General features: G+C 42.7%; 1 protein-coding gene across 1 annotated transcript in view; it reads right to left on the bottom strand.

Annotated features, from left to right (window-relative positions):
* Positions 1-24,197, bottom strand: part of Maml2 (mastermind like transcriptional coactivator 2) — a 326,917-nt gene that overhangs the window by 71,141 nt on the left and 231,579 nt on the right. Inside the window, exon 2 of the mRNA XM_021172978.3 lies at positions 21,443-23,119. Within this exon, the coding sequence (XP_021028637.1) occupies positions 21,443-23,119 (1,677 nt within the window). The remainder of the gene's footprint in view (positions 1-21,442; positions 23,120-24,197) is intronic.

The following is a 24,197-nucleotide window of genomic DNA, read 5'->3' as shown; positions in this document are numbered from 1 at the left end:
TTTGTTCTGATGTGTTGAAAAGACCTATGGGTATTTGTGCACACAGGATTTTATTCAACCCTTTTTACTTCCCAGGCACCAAATGTTGTCTCCTTCATTCCCATTTGTCACGGCTTGTTAGTTTCTCTGCTGCTTCTCCTGAGTTTGCCTGACATCCTGAGTTGTATTAGAAGAGTCTATCATGACATACTGCCACTGGACACTTGAAGATTGACTGCTCTCATGGACAGTCACAGCTGTAGAAAAGTCATCCCTCAAGGCTGTCTTCTCCAATTTTATTAGCAGAATATAGGTGTGGAGTCTTCTTTGTGTTTTTTTTTTTTTTTTTTTTCTTGCCTGCTGGGTCAGATAGACCACATCCTCAAAAGGTATACACAAATGAAAAAGTTTAGAAAGCCAAGTTAGATGATAAGATTTTGTGGGACACTGAGTTGTATTGATTTCTTCCATCTTGAACTAATTGAAGGCAGGGTTGTGGAGTGAGGGTGTCAAGTAGTTACAGACATTCTCACTTCTTTGCTGGGTTTTGCAATTTCCAATCTGCACCACTCTTGTTTATTCTATGTGCCAAGGACAATTCTAGCCACAAAGTGTGCGGTTAAAGCTTGCTTATCACATAGCCTTGTCAGCCTGTGCAGCTACTGGTGCCCAGCTTCTAGAGGCTCTATGCAGACTCAAGTGGGGCCATCACTGGCCTGGAGTATGATCACAGCCCTACTGAAGCTGTTTGCAAGTGGAAGGATGTCTCTGGTGTATGTTAAAAGGGAGCAATACTTTTATTGAACAAGATCTCCAAGACTCAGACTATCTCAAAAATTCTGAACCTAAATTTGAACATTTACGTCTCTAACTAAACCACTTGAACTCCAGGGGCCAGGATAGTACACTGCAAAGAAAAAAAGAGACCAAAGGGAGGGGATTTTCTGCAAGACCTGTCTCATCGTAAAACTATATTGTTACTACAAAAGGAGGCCTAAAAGGGTCAGGGAGTCCCATCTCAAGCCAACGTGACTGTATTTAAAACGGTGGCCCTGGAAATGCACTGCCAAAGGAAACAAGGAGGCAAATCTGAAAGCCCTTAGCACCGTGGGCTCCATTTCTTTCCCTCACCCATGTGTCTCCAAGATTAAACTTGTCTCTCCATGGCTCCATTTCAGTTAAGTACTTTTAGACCTCGGTCCAAACTTCTTCTCTTAGGATTTGGCTCCAAATATTGATAACCATAAATTTCCATATTTTATCTCCAATCTGTGAGGATTTAAAAAAATACTATTATGGAAACTAAATACAATCGCGAGGAACAGAGTGTGTATTTAGTTTCCACAATGAAATCTGACTGCAACATTAATACTATCACAATAAGTTAAATTAAATGTGTTGTGTTCTTTGTACTATAAACCTTATACATCTATGTTTTGGGCAAAACACATCCATTCAGCCTTGTTTAAAAAAAAAAAAGCCTACTGTTTTGGTTACTTAGCTGGTACTTCTGGTACTATGCCTGCAACAGTGTGGGTAGAAGAGTCACACAGGTCCTGCAATCTCCGAATGGTCTGCAGACCTGTTTCCAGGCTGAGGATGTTGTCCTGTGCTATAAGGAATGAGCAACACAAGGTTCCTGTAAACAACTTAACATGCGTCTCAATGGCTCAATCCACTCATTTTTAAAGGCCGTCACTTACTCTGTGGCTAAATTCTCAATTTTTGAAAATGCTAACAAACATTCCCCCATCTCCGAAGTGGTAGTTTAAGTAGGCAGTGACTATTTTGATTTTTATTATGCTCACCTACAAAAATGACATCTAGCTTTCCTATCACAAAGCAGAAAAGTGTGTTAGGTCACTTTTCTGCACATTTACACAATTCAAGGCAGAGTGGTCAACAGCTTGATGGGCCACCCAGACAGTCATTGGCACTGAAGCCACGTGGCCTGGGATAAACTCAGATTTTTCAAATGTAGTGTCACATGACCTACACTTCCCACTGTGCTGTCAAGTCCAGAGCTTACTCTTTCCTCTTCATAAAAACAATAATAATAAAAAAATCTCTTATCGGCATTAAAAAATTTCACAGTTGTAATTGACATTTCAAAATGTAATTTCTCCCAAAGGACAAAAATTGAGAAAAATTATTTACCTCTTCAATAGACTCTTTTCTTTGGGAGGTTATTATGTGTTTTTCCTGTAAAGGTCACAATGTTGGGTTCAAGGTCATTTAAGGCCATTAATTTTTCACAGGCTCTATTTGGGATTCTACACACTTCACAGATTCCCCCCTCCTATGAGTCTTTATTTTTTAATGGATACATGCATGCATCATGTATGTTTAGGTGCCTCCAGAACCCAGAAGGAAGTATCAGATCTTGAACTAAAGTTGCAGTGTGAGGTCCCCTTTAAGTGTAGTAAGGGCTCTTAACCACTGAGTCATCTTTCTAGCTCCCCTCCATCCCCCCCTCCCCTGAATCTAGCTGTAACTGGAGTCCAGGTCACCCTCGAAGTCCTCCTGCCTCAGCCTCCTGAATGCTGGGATTATGTGCATGTGACATTGCACCTGCCTGGGCTCTACATGTTTGTCTACACTTAGCATAGAGAGACAGATACTTTACAGGGCTACTGATGGTCCACTGTGGAAAATATCTCCAATGGCTTCAAACACTGGTACACCAAGCTGGAGTCGTCTGTGTGAGCTTTCCTGTTATCTTTCTAAATGATCTCTGATTGAATCAGCAGCCCCCAGGGAAGAGCCTTCACTTCCTTCTCACCCAAGCACACTAAGTCAGCCAAGCACACTAAGTCAGCCAAGCACACTAAGGATGTTCAATAAGTAATGCTACCAGGAGCACAGAGACAAGGAGTAGGGGGAGCACATTTGCTTTTGATTATTCCTGGTTAATTGAGACTAGCACTGATAGGCAAGGGTATCAGCAACAAGAGAAACTCTTTACCTCCAAGATAACTGTAGACTTGCATTCTGTTCTGAAATTTAGATTATTAGATTTATTTATATAAATAATTTCCCAAGAGGATACTCATGCTATTTCCTGTATTTCTCCCTGATACACCCCTCCCTGAGGTGAAACCTTGGTCTAGTGGTATTGATACTGTGTTAGTTGTTAGTTAGTATTGGCACTGACATTAGTAGCAAGCGTCAGACATTAGGAACTAGGATTCTATTTCCCCTCTGCAGGAATAAGACATGCAGCTGACGTGGTCAGCTCCATTTTGACGCTGAAGTGCCTTCTCTTTGTTGTCCTTTAAGGACGTGCTTACAGGTGTTGCACAGCTCAGCAAACTGTAGACTGCCTTGTCATTACCCACACGTCTCCTGCACAGACAAGGCAGGAGCTCTGTCTTGTTCATTTTAGTTCCCTCTAAGATTGGACACAAATCCTCAGTGCTCCATCAATTATTGAACAAATACTTAAGTGCCTACAAAGTGCTGGGGAATGTGTTGGGGACTGGAGGGTAAAGATCATTCTGCAAGGGATAATGTAATGAGTGAGAGGAGCTGAGCCAGGGGAAGTCGGTTGGGGTAGATCTGTCTGACTGGCTTCCTGAGAGAAGTGACGTTTGCGGGGAAACCTGATAGAAGAGTAGGGCTTTTCCTGGGTTCTCTTTTTTATTCTTCTATTACTGTAAAAGTCATGAGGTTGTGACTAAGAACAGAATGATCAATATATCTGCCTTAATGGTGAAAAATGTTTCTACTCTAACTGGTATTAGAGATGGGGTACCTCCCATGGTGGTCACATATTAGTTCTCCTGCACTGATGAGAATGGTCAGTTTGGCTTGTGGGACCCTGTCTATCTTTAGAATTTCTGTGTTGATACTTTTTCTTGCCGACCATACTGTGATGCTAAATGGAAAGTGCTCTACAAGTCTTTGAGATACTCCCTGGGCTGAGCCTTGGAGATGATGGTCAGAGTAAAACACATGGGTGTGCACTATGCACACCTCATAAAGCATGAACAGAAACACTAGTCACCACAGGCATACTGGTATCTTTCTTACTTGATTAACTATTTTCTGCCTATAAAATTGTATATTGATTCCATGCAAGCAATGGTAGGGGGCTGATTTCAACTGGTGTGTGTGTGTGTGTATATGAGTGTGTGTACGTGTGCATGTGAAGGTATCACTCAGCTCGACAGGTTTTACTCTTGTGTCTTACACATACCCACACTCACACTCACACATGGAGGGAGGGAAAGAGGAGAAGAGAGAGAGAGCATAAGCTGAGCCCAGGTCTTTGGAAATTCCTGCTTTAGCTTCTCACAGCCACTTCCTGTGCTTGAGATGGGCTGTAGTCCCTGAGGGAAACCTCCGGTATCTGAATTTGGCACAGAGTTGCATTCCCATGGAATTCAGGACAGCCTTCACACCCCAAGGAACAGCCTGGCAAAGTTCTCACGTACTTGAGATGTGCCATAGAGAGGTCTGCAGTCATCTGCAACTAGAGGCTGCAGACTGAGAGCCACACCAATATTCACAGCCTCACTTACTGCTCAGCTGCATAAGGAACTCCTGGCAGCACTTACATATCAACACTGTCCCACTGGGGCCTGGCCTTTGGGCCATGGAATCTATGTTGAGTTCCATTTAGATGAGGCCCTCATTCAAACATTCAGAAAAAAATGTGGCAGAATTTAACAAGAGCAAAACTGGATCCTTCTATTCTCTTTAACTCAAAAACATTGAATGTAACATAAAGAGGAAAGAAATGGAGCCCTTGTGGCAACTGTTGACTTGATCTGCATCTAAAACCAGTGACAGAAAAGCGGTCAGGGTTAAAATTGCCCTATAAAGCATCTGTAAGCAAGACAACGCTGATCAGAAATGTACTTTTTGGTCCAATTTTCCTTTCATTTCCCCACTGGGATTTCTCTTTCCTGCTTTTTACTCTGCCTTTCTGCTCCCCTGCCTTTGCTCTGCTGTTACATATGCAGGGCTCCAGTCGCACCATACACATAGGCAAAACCTCCCCAGGGCCATCTTGACTGTGAGATAACTGCTCCTCTCTCAGAAGTGAGGGGTTTGACTGACTGCATTCAGGGGTGTGGTGCATGGTCTTCCAGGCTCCGAGTGCAGCTGAGTGCAGCCCAGGATGCTGCTGGACCAGGTGGCTGGTCTCCGCAACCTTTAGTGACTGCTCTTTTAATAGACTATGGAAATAGAGGGGATAGATAATCTAAACAAATACAGCAAGTAAGAGCAGTCTCCAACAATAGGCATGCTCCCTCATCCGTAAGGTGATGATGGTGCCAAGCTGAGGATGGTGGCCCTGCCCTGTGGTTTCTACAGTGTTCTGTGCACATCTGGAGCTCACATTTCCCCTATTCTAGAAGTCTCCATTGCTCCAAAGAAATTGTGTTCTTATCTGCACCAAGGAGCTTGGATCAATCAACGTACACCGAAGAAAATCTTTGAACACTGACTATTCTAGAAAGCACAGTTAACACTCTAAAAGTGTCATGTTCCTGTGAATTAATGGGATTTGTGGAGGGCTAGTCTGAGAACCCAGGAGACTTTAAATGGTTTCTATAGTAAAAGAATGTTTGAACTATGCCAGAGAATTTAGTTAAGAATAAGCCTTGAATCCCAGCAGAGCCAGGTGGATCTGAGTTCTAGGCCACTCTGGTCTACAGAATGAGTTCAAGGACAGCCAGGATACAGGGAGAAACCCTGTCTCAAAACCCCTCAAACAAACAAACAAACAACAACAAAGCAAAACAAAAGGGAAGAATGTACTTCAAAGCAAAGGCTGATGGGAAGGCTAAGAGTCTCACCTCAGAGTCATTGCCAGAACAGCAGCGAGGACAAAGCAAACCATCCCCTCTGGGAATTTAAAGAGAAGTGTGAAGGAAAGGGGTCTAGTGAGAGAGAGGTCAAGACGCTTCAACTGCACTGCCTGGGTGGATTCACAGATGACTTAACTAGCTGGTCCGTTAGACCCTCCACCCACTCCTTAAACAGAGTAGTTGAAGATCCTGTCTTCCTTCATCCATTTAAAAATCCCCATGTTTCTTCTCTGCATGCTACTCTCTGTTGTTTCCAAGAAGCTGATCAGTCAGACTTCAAGGAATGGGAGCCTGAGAGACTGACTGATTCAGTTCAGAGCAACAGTTCTGCACTGCTGCACTTCCTTCTCAGTAACCCTGGCTGTCCCTTAAGCAGGGCCAAATATACCCAATGTCGGTAAATGAATGGGCAGGCATAGAACCTATGGTCTCCCAGGAAGAATGGCAAGAGTGCTAACACATTCTCCAGTTATTATCTACGTTTCCAGAGTAGGTTGCAACTGACTAACACTTGAGAAATAGGAATTTAGGGATCATTAAAAACTGAAATCTCTTTTGGAAACAATTTGGTTCTCAGATTTCATGGAAAATTTTAAGCTAGAAATCTGATGAACACAGAATAATAATTGCTTTAGCCAAAGTGAAACACACATGTGTACACACACACACACACACACACACACACACACACACACACATATATAGAGAGATACATACACATACATATGTACACACAAACACACATATGCATACACATACATGCACACACACACATATACTCATATACATCCTGCTGCTATAAGGAATCAAAGGGAGCAATAAAATAATAATTATTTGACCTTGCATTAATGTTATGTCTAAGCTAACTTGGAGGCAGAGATGAGAGATGATACTTGCAGAGATGAGAAATGATCCTTTTGGCTATGAGATGCCATGTGTGGAACATGGTCAAAATTAGAAAAACGTATCCAGATTCTAGTTATGGTGGTCTCTTACTGTGTGACCTTAAGTAAATTAGCAAGCTACTCTGTTCTTAAAGTCTTTGTTAGGGGAAACAACTGCTCTGGTTTCTTAGGAATGTCTCGGAGCATGCACTGGGCACATAATGGTGCTCTGTAAGTGAGAACTGCTTCCTTCTCTGCTGTTCTGCATAGTGTGCAGCAATGAACATACAACTATCACACTATCCATGCTAAATGGTGTTTTGAGGCTTCAATTGTTTTTTTCCTTTCTTCCTACCTTTTAAAATTATTACTTCAAATGTACTATGACTTCTCTGAAGTATATTTATTTATTTATTTATTTATTTATTTATTTATTTATTTATTATTTTCTGAGACAGGTTTTCTCTGTGTAGCTCTGGCTGCCCTGGAACTCACTGTGTAGATCAAGCTGGCATTGAATTAAGAGATCCACTCTCTGCCTCCCGAGTGCTGGGATAAAAGATGTGTGGCACCACCCCCATGAACGGTATCAAGTTTTTTTTAAATCTATGACTGTGTGTGTGTGTGTGTGTGTGTGTGTGTGAGAGAGAGAGAGAGAGAGAGAGAGAGAGAGAGAGAGAGAGAGAGACAGAGACACAGACAGAGACACAGACAGAGACACAGACAGAGACAGAGACAGACAGAGAAACAGAGAGAGAAGGTGCCTGAAAGGTCCAGTAATGAGCAGTGGGACCTCTGAGCTGGAATGACAGGTAGTTTTGACCTGTCTGATGCGGGTGCTGGTAACTGAACCCCATCCAGTACTCTTCAGGGATAACACGCAGCATATCCTTAACTGCTGAGCCTTTTCTCCAACTCTTTACTTCCATTATTATTTTAAAATTATTTTAAATGCTGGGTCTCAAACGCAGGGCCTTTCACTCATTATTCAACGAACTCTCTAGCACTGAACAATAGCCCCTTGAGTTTTACCACTTCTCCATTCCTCATGCCCTGATCAGTTAGTCACCAGACGTCACAGTCTATCAAACTAAGAGCTAATTTAAAAGGCAGGAAAACTTCAGAGATCTAGAAACAGGGTCTCCCATGGAGGTAGTGCACATAGTGGTGCAGATGGTGGTAGGAAGTGGTACCATAAGCTGGTCTAGAGAATGCCATCGGGGCATTGCTGGAGACCAAGTGCTGCTGAGGAGATGCATGGTGGGAAATAGAAATGAGCAAACAAATAATGAGATGACCCAGGAGGGAACAAAGTACCACACAGAAAATGGTAGATACTTCATAAACAGAGTGTTGGATAGAAAGACTTGCTAGAGATTCAAAGACACTTGATAAATACAAACAAAGGGTGGCTCTCCTTGTTAACACCTGGATAGGAATTATAATTTTGATGAGCTCCTTATTTTAGTATTTAATACTTACCAGTTCATCTATTTTGAAAATATCAATGAAGGCTTAGTCAAAATTCTTATCTACCCATATTGTGCCAAAGGGAGAGAGCAAAGGTTGCTGACAGAACAGTGCACTTCATCTGTTGTATTTCCACACATTTCCTATAATGTATAAATCAGGGAGGACTGGGTATGGAACACTTGGATGGCAAGCACCTCATGGAGCAGCCAGAGACATGAACATGACACTTCCCCTCTTTGTACATCTCTGCCCACATGTTGGCAGTTTATTTTAGATATTCTACTAGCTCTTGGTGGTAAACTAGAGCAAGAAAATACCTCAATTACATGTCAACTCTGGTTTCTAGGATTTTCAAAGTCTTATGTGGGGCTAAAAAGAAAATTTACGGACTTAACTATAATCTAAGGTAAAAGTCCAATTTCTAGGAAATTATAATCCTGTCAACCAGAGACCTAACCAAAATGATAGTACAGCATGATAAATGTCACTGAAAAGTTTGCATATGTTGGGCTCTGGCAGAGGAGGAAACTAAGCAATTTTCACATTTGGGGATGGGGATAACAGCAACACGGGCACTCAGAGAAACCTCTGTACAGCTGTCTAAGATGATTGACAGGAGGCCACAGGTAGTAGAGATGAGGCAGTGCTTGGGAAAAAGCATTTCTAGTAAAGCAGAGCCCTAGTAGAGGCTGCCTTGGGGGCAAAGCTGAGTTCTAGCTCACAGGAGACCTGGCCAAGTAGCAGAGATCATTGGAACCCAGCCCTGCCTCATCCTCAAGGAATATGGAGCAAGAGAAAATTGCTTATCATCCAGAGACTGTGGGGAGAGAGATACAGTAGAAGGAGGTTGAAGACAGAGACCCCCATTGCCTTCAGTATGTCAGAAAACAATCGCTTGAAATATCCCAATAAAATTCTTTTACGTGGTTCTTGGATATAGATAGATTCAGTCTTTATTAAACGCTCCCCTTCAGAACTTACACCTCAGCTTGGCACATGGATCAGATGATAGCAAATGCTGTAGAAGGCTAGGGCTGTGGGTCAGGGATAGGCAGGGCTTAAAGGTGACTCAGTGTAGAAGAAGATGCAAGGGCTAGCTGCTTGCACCTTCTGAAGACCACTGTCATGTCTTACTGTCTCTGGCTGTCCAAACAGCAGGAGAATGATCATCAACTGAATCAACCATTTGTCCAGCACATTTAGGTTTGGGGTCCCTATATTATGGAAGATAGGTTGGGGATCAGAGTAAAGGGATGGGAGACACAGACACAGTCCTTTTCTTCAACTAGCTTGCAGTCTAGTTAGGATGCCATTGATGAGCCAACAGAAAGATGGAGACTGGTATGCATTAGAAGACAGGAAGTAGAAGTCACCCTGGGTGACAGGAGTAGAAAAGAACTTTGTTTTGGGCAGGATGGACAGTGCATGGAGAAGGAGAGAATGTGTGCATCATGTTAGAAGCCAGAGGACACTCAGGAGTGGGGGGGGAGCAGAGGAAGACAGTGATTAGGGGTCAAGAGAAGAAAAGGGCTGGGAATGGAAGCTTGAAGCCAGGCAACTCTGGGTAGAGTTGGATCCTATAGGGCTTTGGAAGTAACATAAGAAATTAAGATTTGCTCTTCCGGTCAGAAAAGCACCAGGGTAGCTAGGGCGCAGGGTCGGCTGACACTCGCCAGCTACCCACAACACCCGCCACAGGATCTTAAGACTTCTGGTGAGTGGAACACAGCTTCTGCTCCAATCCAATTGCGCGCGGGACCTGAGACTGCATTAGTTAGGGAAGCAGAAACCGGCCCGAGTAGGGCCACAGGCCTCATCCGGCCGGATCAGCACCGGGGTAGCTAGAGCGCAGGGTCGGCTGACACCCGCCAGCTACCCACGACCCCCGCCACAGGATTTTGAGACTGCTGGTGAGTGGAACACAGCTTCTGCTCCAGTCCAATCACGCGGGACCTGAGACTGCTTTGGTTGGGGAGGGAGAAATCCGGCCTGCATAGGGCCACAAGCCTCTTCCGGTCAGAAAAGCACCGGGGTAGCTAGGGCCCAGAGTCAGCTGACACTCTCCAGCTACCCACAACACCCGCCACAGGATCTTAAGACTTCTGGAGAGTGGAACACAGCTTCTGCTCCAATCCAATTGCGCGCGGGACCTGAGACTGCATTAGTTAGGGAAGCAGAAAACCGGCCTGAGTAGGACCACAGGCCTCTTCCGGCTGGACCAGCACCGGGGTACTGCCAGCTACCCACGACCCCCGCCACAGGATTTTGAGACTGCTGGTGAGTGGAACAAAGCTTCTGCTCCAATCTTTAAACAGTGACAACAACAACAACTAGCCCCAGAGATTACCAGATGGCGAAAGGTAAACGTAATAATCTTACACTTCATACTCATTAAAGGTAAAATCCTCCAAGAGGAACTATCAATCCTGAATATCTATGCTCCAAATACAAAGGCAGCCACATTCATTAAAGAAACTTTAGTAAATCTCAAAGCACATATTGCACCTCATACAATAATAGTGGGAGACTTCAACACACCACTTTCACAAATGGACAGATCATGGAAACAGAAACTAAACAGGGACACAGAGAAACTAAGAGAAATTATGAATCAAATGGATCTGGCAGATATCTACAGAACATTCTATCCTAAAACAAAAGGATATACCTTCTTCTCAGCACCTCATGGTACCTTCTCCAAAATTGACCACATAATTGGTCACAAAACAGGCCTCAACAGATACAAAAATATTGAAATTGTCCCATGCATCCTATCAGATCACCATGGACTAAGGCTGATCTTCAATAACAAAATAAATAATAGAAAGCCAACCTTCACGTGGAAAATGAACAACACTCTTCTCAATGATACCTTGGTCAAGGAAGGAATAAAGAAAGAAATTAAGGACTTTTTAGAGTTCAATGAAAATGAAGCCACAACATACCCAAACTTATGGGATGCAATGAAAGCATTTCTAAGAGGAAAACTCATAGCTCTGAGTGCCTCCAAAAGGAAACTAGAGAGAGCACACATTAGCAGCTTGACAACATACCTAAAAGCACTAGAACAAAAGTAAGCAAATTCACCCAAGAGGAGTAGACGGCAGGAAATAATCAAACTCAGGGGCGAAATCAACCAAGTGGAAACAAGAAAAACTATTCAAAGAATCAACCAATCAAGGAGCTGGTTCTTTGAGAAAATCAACAAGATAGATAAACCCTTATCCAGACTCACTAGAGGGCACAGGGAAAGCATCCTAATTAACAAAATCAGAAATGAAAAAGGAGACATAACAACAGATCCTGAAGACATCCAAAACACCATCAGATCCTTCTACCAAAGGCTATACTCAACAAAACTGGAGAACCTGGATGAAATGGAGAAGTTCCTAGACAGATACCAGGTACCAAAGTTGAATCAAGATCAGGTTTATGATCTAAACAGCCCTATATCCCCCAAAGAAATAGAAGCAGTCATTAATAGTCTCCCAACTAAAAAAAGCCCAGGACCAGATGGGTTTAGTGCAGAGTTCTATCAGACCTTCAAAGAAGATCTAATCCCAGTTCTTCATAAACTATTCCACAAAATAGAAACAGAAGGTACTCTACCCAACTCATTCTATGAAGCCACAGTTACTCTGATACCTAAACCACAAAAAGACCCAACAAAGATAGAAAACTTCAGACCAATATCCCTTATGAATATTGATGCAAAAATCCTCAATGAAGTTCTTGCTAACCGAATCCAAGAACACATCAAAACAATCATCCATCCTGACCAAGTAGGTTTCATCCCAGGGATGCAGGGATGGTTCAATATACGGAAATCCATCAACGTAATCCAGTATATAAACAAACTCAAAGACAAAAACCACATGGTCATCTCGTTAGATGCGGAAAAAGCATGTGACAAGATCCAACACCCATTCATGATAAAAGTCTTGGAAAGATCAGGAATTCAAGGCCCATACCTAAACATGATAAAAGCAATCTACAGCAAACCAGTAGCCAACATCAAAGTAAATGGTGAGAAGCTTGAAGCAATCCCTCTAAAATCAGGGACTAGACAAGGCTGTCCACTTTCTCCATACCTATTCAACATTGTACTTGAAGTCCTAGCCAGAGCAATTCGACAACAAAAGGAGATCAAAGGGATACAAATTGGAAAAGATGAAGTCAAAATATCACTCTTTGCAGATGATATGATAGTATATATAAGTGACCCTAAAAATTCCACCAGAGAACTCCTAAGCCTGATAAACAGCTTCGGTGAAGTAGCTGGATATAAAATTAACTCAAACAAATCAATGGCCTTTCTCTACACAAAGAATAAACAGGCTGAGAAAGAAATTAGGGAAACAACACCCTTCTCAATAGTCACAAATAATATAAAATATCTTGGCGTGACTCTAACTAAGGAAGTGAAAGATCTGTATAATAAAAACTTCAAGTCTCTGAAGAAAGAAATTATAGAAGATCTCAGAAGATGGAAAGATCTCCCATGCTCATGGATTGGCAGGATCAACATTGTAAAAATGGCTATCTTGCCAAAAGCAATCTACAGATTCAATGCAATCCCCATCAAAATTCCAAATCAATTCTTCAACGAATTAGAAAGTGCAATCTGCAAATTCATCTGGAATAACAAAAAACCTAGGATAGCAAAAACTCTTCTCAAGGATAAAAGAACCTCTGGTGGAATCACCATGCCGGACCTAAAGCTCTACTACAGAGCAATTTTGATAAAAACTGCATGGTACTGGTATAGTGACAGACAAATAGACCAATGGAATAGAATTGAGGACCCAGAAATGAACCCACACACCTATGGTCACTTGATCTTCGACAAGGGAGCTAAAAACATCCAGTGGAAGAAAGACAGCATTTTCAACAAATGGTGCTGGCACAACTGGTTGTTAACATGTAGAAGAATGCGAATCGATCCATTCCTATCTCCTTGTACTAAGGTCAAGTCTAAGTGGATCAAGGAACTTCACATAAAACCAGAGACACTGAAACTTATAGAGGAGAAAGTGGGGAAAAGCCTTGAAGATATGGGCACAGGGGAAAAATTCCTGAATAGAACAGTAATGGCTTGTGCTGTAAGATCGAGAATTGACAAGTGGGACCTCATGAAACTACAAAGCTTCTGCAAGGCTAAAGACACCATCAATAAGACAAAAAAACCACCAACAGATTGGGAAAGGATCTTCACCTATCCTAAATCAGATAAGGGACTAATATCCAATATATATAAAGAACTCAAGAAGGTGGACTCCAGAAAGTCAAATAACCCCATTAAAAAATGGGGCTCAGAACTGAACAAAGAATTCTCACCTGAGGAATACCGAATGGCAGAGAAGCACCTGAAAAAATGTTCAACAACCTTAATCATCAGGGAAATGCAAATCAAAACAACCCTGAGATTCCACCTCACACCAGTCAGAATGGCTAAGATCAAAAATTCAGGTGACAGCAGATGCTGGCGAGGATGTGGAGAGGGCTGGTGAGATGGCTCAGTGGGTAAGAGCACCCGAGTGCTCTTCCAAAGGTCCAGAGTTCAAATCCCAGCAACCACATGGTGGCTCACAACCATCCGCAATGAGGATGTGGAGAAAGAGGAACACTCCTCCATTGTTGGTGGGATTGCAAGCTTGTACAACCACTCTGGAAATCAGTCTGGCGGTTCTTCAGAAAATTGGACATAGTACTACTGGAGGATCCAGCAATACCTCTCCTGGGCATATATCCAGAAGATGTCCCAACCGGTAAAAAGGACACATGCTCCACTATGTTCATAGCAGCCCTATTTATAATAGCCAGAAGCTGGAAAGAACCCAGATGTCCCTCAACAGAGGAATGGATACAGAAAATGTGGTACATTTACACAATGGAGTACTACTCAACTATTAAAAAGAATGAATTTATGAAATTCCTAGGCAAATGGATGGACCTCGAGGGCATCATCTTGAGTGAAGTAACACAATCACAAAAGAACTCACACAATATGTATTCACTGATAAGTGGATATTAGCCCAAAACTTAGGATACCCAAGATATAAGATACAATTTGCTAAACGCATGAAACTCAAGAAGAATGAAGACCAAAGTGTGGACAGTGTGCACCTTCTTAGAATTGGGAACAAAACACCCAGGGAAGGAGTTACAGAGACAAAGTTCGTAGCTGTGATGAAAGAATGGACCATTTAGAGACTGCCGTATCCAGGGATCCATCCCATAATCAGCTTCTAAACGCTGACACCATTGCATACACTAGCAAGATTTTGCTGAAAGGACCCAAATATAGCTGTCTCTTGTGAGACGATGCCGGGGCCTAGCAAACACAGGAGTGGATGTTCACAGTCAGCTATTGGATGTATCACAGGGCTCCCAATGGAGAAGCTAGAGAAAGTACCCAAGGAGCTAAAGGGATCTGCAACCCTATTGTTGGAACAACATGATGTACTAACCAGAACCCCGGAGCTCTTGTCTCTAGCTGCATATGTATCGAAAGATGGCCTAGCCGGCCATCACTGGAAAGAGAGGCCCATTGGACTTGCAAACTTTATATGCCCCAATATAGGGGAATGCCAGGGCCAAAAGAATGGGAATGGGTGGGTAGGGAAGTGGGGGGCGCTATGGGGGACTTTTGGGATAGCATTGGAAATGTAATTGAGGAAAATATGTAATAAAAATATTAAAAATTAAAAAAAAAGAAATTAAGATTTATCCCAGGAAAATAGAGACATTTAGATGTTTGTAAATAGATATCTTAACTACTACTTTAAATGCTCATTTTGTGTATTGGCAAGATTGGGAGGAAGCAGGTGGGGCTAGATAGCATTTAGTAAGAAGGGAGATTGGCTAGAAAGTATTTAGGGTATGTGTGCCCATGGGCACATTCATATCATCCATTATTTGTTTCTGAGCTTTGTGGGACAGGGTGGTAGGCCTGGCAACTCCTCAGCCTCATGGCTTTCCCTAACGTGGATCATACCTCAGGGAACATCTCTCACCCTCCATTGCCAATAATGAGTCCATTGTCTATGCATCCCTGCCTCTGTACCTTTTAAGGGTTGCCTTGGGGGAAGTTTCAGGAAAGTTTAGGCCCAAACTGCTTAATAATAAAAGGGTGAAAGAGAAGAATAGGACCAAGGAGGAGGATACTTGGACAAAGATCCCGAGACTCAGAGTCGATGTGGAGCACAGTGTAGATAGATGCCGAGGTGTTCACTCTCCTGTGCTTGCACACGAAGACCTCTGCTCTGGAGCAGTGGGGCTACCACAAGGAGGCTACCTCAAGGAGGCTACCACAAGGAGGGTACCAGAGCTCCCTGCTTGCTGCATATGGGCAGAAGGGAAACTCAGGTTCCAGCTAGAAGACAATGCAGGGCTTGCTGTGATTCAGGGAGGAGAGAATTCACACATGAACTGGAAGACAAAGACATCAGCGGCCCCCTTACTTGCATCCAGGGGGAGCGTGAAAAGTTGATTTTGCATGTCACACAGGACAGCAGCTATTGGGTTTTCACTATTATGCACCACTAGATTTATTTCTTGGAGAATACAATTCAGATTCACCCTACCAAGTTCCATCAGAATAGTCTAATTAGTGTTTAGATTTCTCTCTCATACACACTCTCCATCTGTCTCTAGCTGATTCTCCATCTCTCTCTCTCTCTCTCTCTCTCTCTCTCTCTCTCTCTCTCTCTCACTCTCTCTCTCTCTCTCAGATTCTCCATCTCTCTCTCTCTCACTCTCTCTGTAAGTTGTGAAAATGCACATGCAAATTTGATTTTCCATGGTTGATCACAAACAAACAAGAACAGTAAGATTACCAACTCATGTGACACCTCTCTCATCTCACCAGGCTAAACATTTGTACAGTTTTATTTTTAACTTCAACTGCCTTATTGTAAAAATCTTCTGACTCTCACATCTTTCTTTCTGTCTCTAACAAATCATGATTGTGCAAATTCACTGATTAGAGCTCTGAATATGTATATATACATATATATACACATATATATACATATATATACATATATGTATATATATGTGTATATATATGTCTTATTTGTGTGTGTTTGTGTGTATTTGTGTGTGTGTGTTTTTAATTTCTTTGGATTTCACCAAAAGAAACCAATAAGCACTCTAGCAAACAAATAACAACTGACACCTGATTAGAAAGGGTAAACCTAATTAGGAGGTGCAAAGGAGACTGTGCTGCTGTGTACATGACATATGTATGTGATGCACATCACAATGACATCTGTCAGGTTTCCGTTAACACTTTTGCATTTGCATCTTTAGGATTAAATCTATGTCCTAACCCTATACCCTTTCTTTTCCTAGTTCAGAACTTGGCTTTTAACAGGCTAAATGACCCCCTAATGCAGTAACTGCTCCTATGGGTACATGCCACTCACAAAGGCCTCCAGAGGAGAATAAAAAAAGCTGTTTCCCTGACTGCAGAGTAGGGCTTTGTGTGTCATGAATGATTCAAGGCTGACGTCCTCCCCTACTATAGTGCTTATTTCTTTATCAATGGATACAGGAGTTGGCTCTCTGTGCTAATACACTCAGTTTGCCCCTGAGAAAAATACTGGAATAATGTAATAAAACTGAGCGGAAATGGGGTACTGTTCTGTGAATGGGTAGACTAGCATGTTTAAGAGTAATCACTGTGGCTTAGGAGTATCCCTGTGCTTTGACTCATGTGGGATTATGAAGGACTGGGATGATGTAGTGAGAATCTACAAAGCAGACACTCAGCCTTCTTCCAAAACCTCGCTAATAGGGAGGCCCGTGCTGTCCTGAGGACTTAGGCTTAGTGCATGGAAAGAGGGTCTTCTAATCTTTAGCCCTCAGTTTCTCATATGCTGTAGGTGTTTGAGACATGTTCACTACATGAGTTGATGAATGCGATCACAGTTTATCTTATTGTAAACTTGGGAGTGACTCTGAACAGATTCTTAAGTTGTAATGTGTGATGCAAAAAGATGAATGAATTTTCCTTTAGTTAAGACATCTAACCAGGCTTCACAGTCTTTGCATTAAAAATTACACGGTGTGGCAAGGAGATGGCTCAGTTGGTAAAGGGTTTGCTGTGCCAGAGCCAGGACCTGAGTTTGATTCTAAGAGCCCCTGTGCAAAAGCCAGGTGTGTTCTGAATACCTGTGCTGTGGGAGTGGTGACAAGTGGGACCCTGAAGCTTTCCTGCAAGCCAGCCTAGGACTGAATGGTGCCCGAGGAAGACCACCAGAGGTTGAGCCCTGGCCTCTGCATTCATGCACACTTGAACACATATCCCTACACATATGTACCTGCATACACCACACACACACACACACACACACACACACACTGTTATTTTGCTATCTTTATTTAGATGTAGCTCATGAACCTCACACATGAACCTAGCAACCAGAGCAGGGTATGCCTGCACTATAAAAAAAAATGTACTTGATTATTTAGTTAAAAACAAAACAAAACAAAAGTTCAGAGTTACTGATTCTAGATTTCGTGTTTTTTCTGTGTGAGCCGGGCTTTCCTGGACCTTGCTCTGTAAATCAGTGTGGCCTCGAACTCAGAGATCTCCCTGTCTCTGCCTCCCTTGTGCTGGGACTAAAGGCTTGTGCCATGGCTGCCCATCTCTACATTTCATCCTTGTTCTAGCATCCAAATCCAGAACTGTGCCTGGCACACAGTAGTCATTCCACATTTTCTGAACGCATAAATACATGAATTCAAGATACTGCCAATGTTAAGAATGAAGCAGATCTGACTTTAGCCTGGAAGTTTGGCTCTAGATTTCTGGTGGGACAGACCAGGAGACTGAAGATGTCCATGGATTCAGAGAAGGCAAGTGAGTAAATTTGCCTGAGCTCTGAGAATTCAAAGCACTTGCTCAGAATTACAGATAGAAATCATTTTGTGTCTTGGTCTAAGCATTTATTTCATGAAGAATTAAACCCATTTTTTCCATCAAAGATAAAATGAAAATGTAAATTGAATGCGTCTGGCCTGGCACTGATAGCCCATAGCTGGCCTATATCAACCTTTTTCCTTCTTGGCAACATGCAGTCAAGGTATGTCATAACTGAGGTCACCAAATGGCCACAGCCCTTGGCAATAATCACCCAGTTTCTCTTGAGTCTCTCCTGCCTTCTGTCCAGATTTCATATCCCTCATCCTTCTTTCTCTATCCTGGTCTCCTCTACAAACCCAGTTCCTGTTGCTGGCCCAGTTTGATGATCCTTCAGCTAACTTGCAGCCTCTAGCAGAGGCTTGGATGTTATTTTATACAACTTTGAATTCTCAAGATGATTTTTCTGTTGAGAAAAGAGTTTTATTTGTTACAAAATTTCTATCCCTGTATGCACCTTCACTGGCTAATAATGATTAGAAGTATTACCAGAATATGAGAGCTAAGTTGATTCTCTCATCAGTTTTTGGTACATCTTGAAAACAGTTTTTTTGGGTGTTCATGTTCAAGGCCTTATACAGAATTACTCTAAGAAGATGGAAAGGGGAGCGGGATGTTTGCTTGATTGACACCAAGGGCTGACACAGATTATGGAGACTCTCTTGGCTAGGTGGGGGGAGTGGGTTGAGGCTCTTAAGATTTGATTGAGGAACTTGGCCTTCTACTAAGGGGGAATGTATAAATTTGTGTTTCAGTCACAACAAACCATCCATTCACTGGCAGAATTCCCTCCTAGGAGTTTCAGACATGGAGAATTCTAAACCAAATATAGAATCCGTTTGAGTTGCTTAGATCCAATGTTAGGACAGAAATATTCACACTTTCAGGCATCTGGCCATATGGCTTTGAAAAAGAATGCATTTTTAGTTCAACAGGGAATATCTTTTGGAAATATAAAACATTTTGAGTGCTGATAAGCCAATAAGTTGGGACGAATCATTCCACGCAAAGGCATTGGCTGCTATGTAAGAGAGACCTGCAGCCCGAAGTGCTCTTAGCATGCCTGCCACTTCTTAAGGTTGCTGTAAAAAGATGAATATTTTCTTGGCATACTCATTGAGATGGTGGAAATGGTCTAGACCATTGGAAGATGTTTGTGGATTTGGAGATCAGCATACATTGGTGGACTTGAATCCTGGAAGCTAGGATGAGATTGGAGAGAGGAGGATCCAGAGATGTGTGCAGTTGATGGTACCAGCAGTAGGTCTAGCCATAAGATGGAGGATGCTGGTGGTGGGAGCACCATAGTTATATTTCCCACTGTAAACTGTGCATTTTCTTAGGTGGACAGTATTTAACATCGGGAAGCTCAAGGATGACACAGATTTTTAAAATAATACTTTTGTTAACAGCCCTGAAGGCTAGAAGTTAGAAATATTCTGTCCCACAAAGACTTCAGCCTTCTATACAGATTATTTTGCTAGGGGAAAAAAGTTTCTTGACAGTGTTTACAATGATCTACTGTGGCACTCACTTCCCAGCAAATCCTGCCCATGAGCTGTATTTCCTAGTGGTTGGATGCACAGCTCTGATGCTGCATTAGACTTTGAGCTCTGCTTTTCATCACTTGAGTTTAGAAAGACGTTGAAACTGTCTGTGCTTTAATTCTCTGACTTGTATGATAGGAAGGATTCCCTTATAAGAATTAAATGAAATTCAAGCCAAAGAGACAGAAACCAGCCTTTCTGCAGAGTAAGTTATCAACACATGTATTTTATTACTATCTCATCTTTGGTTGTTTCCATGGTTGTAAATCTAAGTTAGAGAGACTGACTTGTTGCACTTGTGTCACAGTGTTGATGCTGAAGCAGCAGCCACAACTCTCTTTAATGTCTGCAGTACTGTTTACATGTTAGAACTCACATCCCTTGTATAAATCTCAAGCCCTCTTTTCACAAGTGCTTGTATCATTAAAGGGGATATTTTGATTATTTATGGCACTTTCCATGAGAATCTGAATACTTCTCACTTATTATATAGTCTGCATTGGGAATTACCTTGTTCCATTCTTCATACAAACCCAAAACCCAGAAGATACTATTTTATCACTCATGATCTACTCTTAGCTTGGAGGATCAGCTGAGAGAGCCTCAACAGGTTGCTTGAGAAGGCACAGCAAAGAGTATCCAGAAAGAATTTGAACCATGCTCACCCAGAAAAAAATAATGCTTACATGTGGCATTGGAAGGGAGTTTTGTGACGTATTTTTAAGTCATCTAAAATGTTCTGTTTTATGAAAGGACTGTATAATTATTATGTCATATTAATGTTATAAAATATATACAAGTCTACCCAAGTCCCTTCCATTGCTCGTAATTAGAGTACACACACACACACACACACACACACACACACACACAGGGAGGGGGTGGAGCTGAAATCTTTACTTAGTACAGAGGTTTTTACCCCTCCAGCTGTCACTCTGTGGTATTTCATCCTCTACCATGTAGCTTGCTGCTCTATGGTGATGCACACCTGCCAACAATGTGAACAATGCAATATTCAAATGTCTTCCTTCCTTCCAGAAAGAGGTTCCTCTGTCAAGTTTCCCAGGGCAAAATTAAACCTCTATTTAATGTAAAACCAGAGGACATAAAACAACTATGGGTTTATTTCTATTTTTAGTAATTTATTTTGCTAAATTCATGGTTTTCTCACCCAGTCATAACTTTTTATGGAAGCCACTTCTGATTTCCACTCACTGGGAAAGATCTTTGAGTCTGCCTGCCATTGCTCATGTAGTGTTAAAGTGATGGTTTAAGGTGCTCTGTCCTGTCTCTAGATGGTGCCTGCAGATGTAAGGGTCCCTGGAGATGCAGGACTGATGAACAGATTGTGAGCATGGAGTCCTGTGAGATCTATCAGGGTGGCCATGGAGTAAACACAACAGTTGATAACATTGGTGCACTCTCAGCATTACCTCTAGCCTTATTCCAATGCGCAACCATAACCACAATGTCTTCTTCATAGTAGCACTAATTCAGTGCATATTGATCTGATTTTCTGGTTGGATGAATGAATACCAAGCATATCAGGATATGATTGACAACCAGATATATCACCAAGGCATTAGTTGCAAGAATCACTGATCATTACAGATCCCCCAAGCAATGACGGTCTATAAGAAAACATTAGTGCTTGCTCTAGATATACCAAGAGAATCAAGCTCCTGTGAGCCCACCAGAACAACTGGGTTTCTGGTATTAGTCATGTTTCACCAAAAGCATAAGAGTACTCAAAGCATAATTACCAAACTAATCGCCGGTGGGAGTTCTGGGGCCGAGTACCAGAGCCCTTACCTGTCTGTGCTGTTGAGTGACTTGATATCCCAGGCCTGTGATGGACTGATTTTGCATTTTCTGAAGCATGATCTTTTGCTGAAGTTGTAAGGGTGACCTTAGCAAAGGCTGGCTTGATAAAGCGTGGGTGGGTTGGGATGGTTGCTGCTGTTGCTGTTGCTGCTGCTGAGCTGTCAATGAACCTTGCTGCTGTTGCTGTTGTTGCTGCTGCTGCTGCTGTTGCTGCTGCTGTTGCTGTTGCTGCTGCTGCTGCTGCTGTTGCTGCTGCTGAGCTACCAATGAACTCTGTGGCTGCGGCTGCTGCTGCTGAGCTGCCAGGGAGCCTTGCTGTTGTTGTTGTTGTTGCTGCTGCTGCTGTTGCTGCTGTTGTTGCTGCTGTTGTTGCTGCTGCTGTTGCTGCTGCTGCTGCTGCTGCTGCTGCTGCTGGGTGTAGTGCAGGAGAGAAGGTTTGTTCTGGGAAGGCAAAAGAGAAGGCATCTGCTGGTTTGCTTGGTCTGAGTTAAAATGGAACAAAGGCTTGGTATTGCCATGTCGGGGCTCCAAGGTTGGGTGTGGGTTATTAATAAAACTTCGACTGAGATCCTGAGGCTTTGGCTGCAGAAGCACATCCAGGTGTCCAGCCTGTGCTGAGGGGCTGGCCTTGTATGTGTAATTGGCCACTGCTTTAGACTGGTTGTTGCTGCCAGTCACCCCAGGCATGGGCGATCCCTGTGGACTGAATGGTTGCTGGCCGAAGGAAGGGCTAGGGATTTTTTCCTGCGCAAATGCCCCTGGGGATGGCCCAGCAGAGGACTGCAAGGCTGGCCAGCTGGGAGATTGCTGCTGCTGCTGCTGTTGCTGCTGCATCCGTGCATGCTGCTGGCGGTTTGCAGCTATCTGCTTGAGCTGTTGAGCATGGGATACTTCTTGCCAGCTTGACAGGGCCCTGTTTGCTCCTGATACTGTCTGAAGCTGAGGCTGACTCTGGGGAATTGTGGGAATTGGGGATGAAGTGGAGAGTGCAGAGTTAGCCAAGGAAAATGCAGGGCCAGCTGATGGGGGTCTCAGCTGGGGAGAGCCTGAAGTGCCTTGTGTCAAACCAGGTGAATATTCACTTTTGATAATGATCTTCTCCATGGGCAGGGAGGGTCTAGGTGTGCTCCTCTGGGTCTGCTGACCCAAGTCAATGCCAAACGGGTCATCTTGCTTAATGGTAGCATTGATCATGTTCTCCAGCTCCAGGTCACTCATGGGAGGCACTGATATGTTGGTCAGTTCATTGAATAGTTCCTGTAGCTCAGGGTCCATCAGTTGATCTCCAGGGTCATCTCCAAACCTATTAGTAAAAACACTCTCTTGTGTCATTTGGTCACTCATGTGCTTACTGCAAGACAGGGTCTCCCCAGGTTCTTTCTTCACCTCCTTTAAGCCCATGTTAAACAAATTGTTGCCAGGAGAATGTGCAGGAGGTGGTAGAGCATTAGTCTTCCTCAGGGGTGCTTGATTCATGGTCAAGGGCCCTGGCATCATTTGACTTTGTCCGTTATTTACTGGGAGGCCCCCCTGACCTGTAGAAAGGTTCTCTCCAACTCTGATCCTTTTGATGTCAAGAAATGAGCTGTCAGCAAAGCCATTGGGCCTCTTGCTGTTGGCAGGAGACAAGTTGACGATTTGCTTTCTTTTCAAAGAGCCCTGGAGCTGAAAGACAGAAATGAAATAAAACAAATATGTTTAAGATTCCTATCCAATTATACCTCTAAAAAAGAGCAATGTTATACTTAATTTTTAAAAAGCATTGTAAAGGTATTATTCATTTTTATTTTATGTGTATGAGTGTTTTTCTGGCATGTATGTCTATGAACCACCTGAATGGCTTATATCTTAGGAGGCCAAAAGATGGCATCGGAGACCCTAGAATTGGAATCAATTCTGGTTGTTAGCCACTCTGTGAGTGCTGGCAATAGATCCAGGTCCCCCTGGAGAATAAGCAGTGCTCTTAACCCCTGAGCCATCTTTCTGGCTTCTAGGCTCAATTTTTAAACCTTTAATTAAAAAAAAACAACAACAACTTTTGTTGTTGTTGTTTTTGGAGGCAAGGCAGGATCTTCTTTAGGCCAGGTTAGTCTCAAACTTGCTGTGTACATATGGGTACCTTTGAAATTCTGGTATTCCTGCTTTGACCTGCTTAGTAGCTGGGATTATAGGTATCTATCACCATACTTAGTTATGCGGTGCTGGCAATCGAACCCAGCATATCAGACAAACATTCTATCACCCAAGTTATAGCTTCTGCCTTCAACATGAAGTTTATCTGTTCTCCCAGTGAGACTTAGTCTGGAATATAATGGAATACACAAGAGAAAATGAAATTAGTTAGAGGTATAGCAATCCCCATGATCAATTAATCCCCATTATTGGCTAATAAGGCAAGATTTTCTCTGACATGTTAGGAGTTATTCACAGTACCTAAGCATGTATTTTCTTCTGGAATAAAGAAAAATCTCTCATGTACGTGTACATAAAATGCTAGGGCAGCTACATACTCGAAGTGCTCACACTTTGACCAAGTTGGGAAACACCAAAGGGTTTAAGGAAGTACAAAATTTCTAGCTTCTTTTTATATTCCTTTCCAGATTCACCCTTACCCTCTTTGGCGTCCTCTAAGTTAGAACAGCTCTCAGGTCCAAGGAGACCTCTGTCTTCTATAATCCCATCACTTTGCAATTGGGCCTGTGATGGGCTAGGTGATAGGAAATGTTACTACCTGCATTCAGCC

Source organism: Mus caroli, unplaced genomic scaffold (assembly GCF_978045245.1).
Source record: "Mus caroli unplaced genomic scaffold, Mus_caroli_1 scaffold_11, whole genome shotgun sequence".
Lineage (NCBI taxonomy): Eukaryota > Metazoa > Chordata > Mammalia > Rodentia > Muridae > Mus > Mus caroli.
Note: the sequence above shows the minus strand (reverse complement) of the source record. Positions and strands in the feature narration are given on the sequence as shown.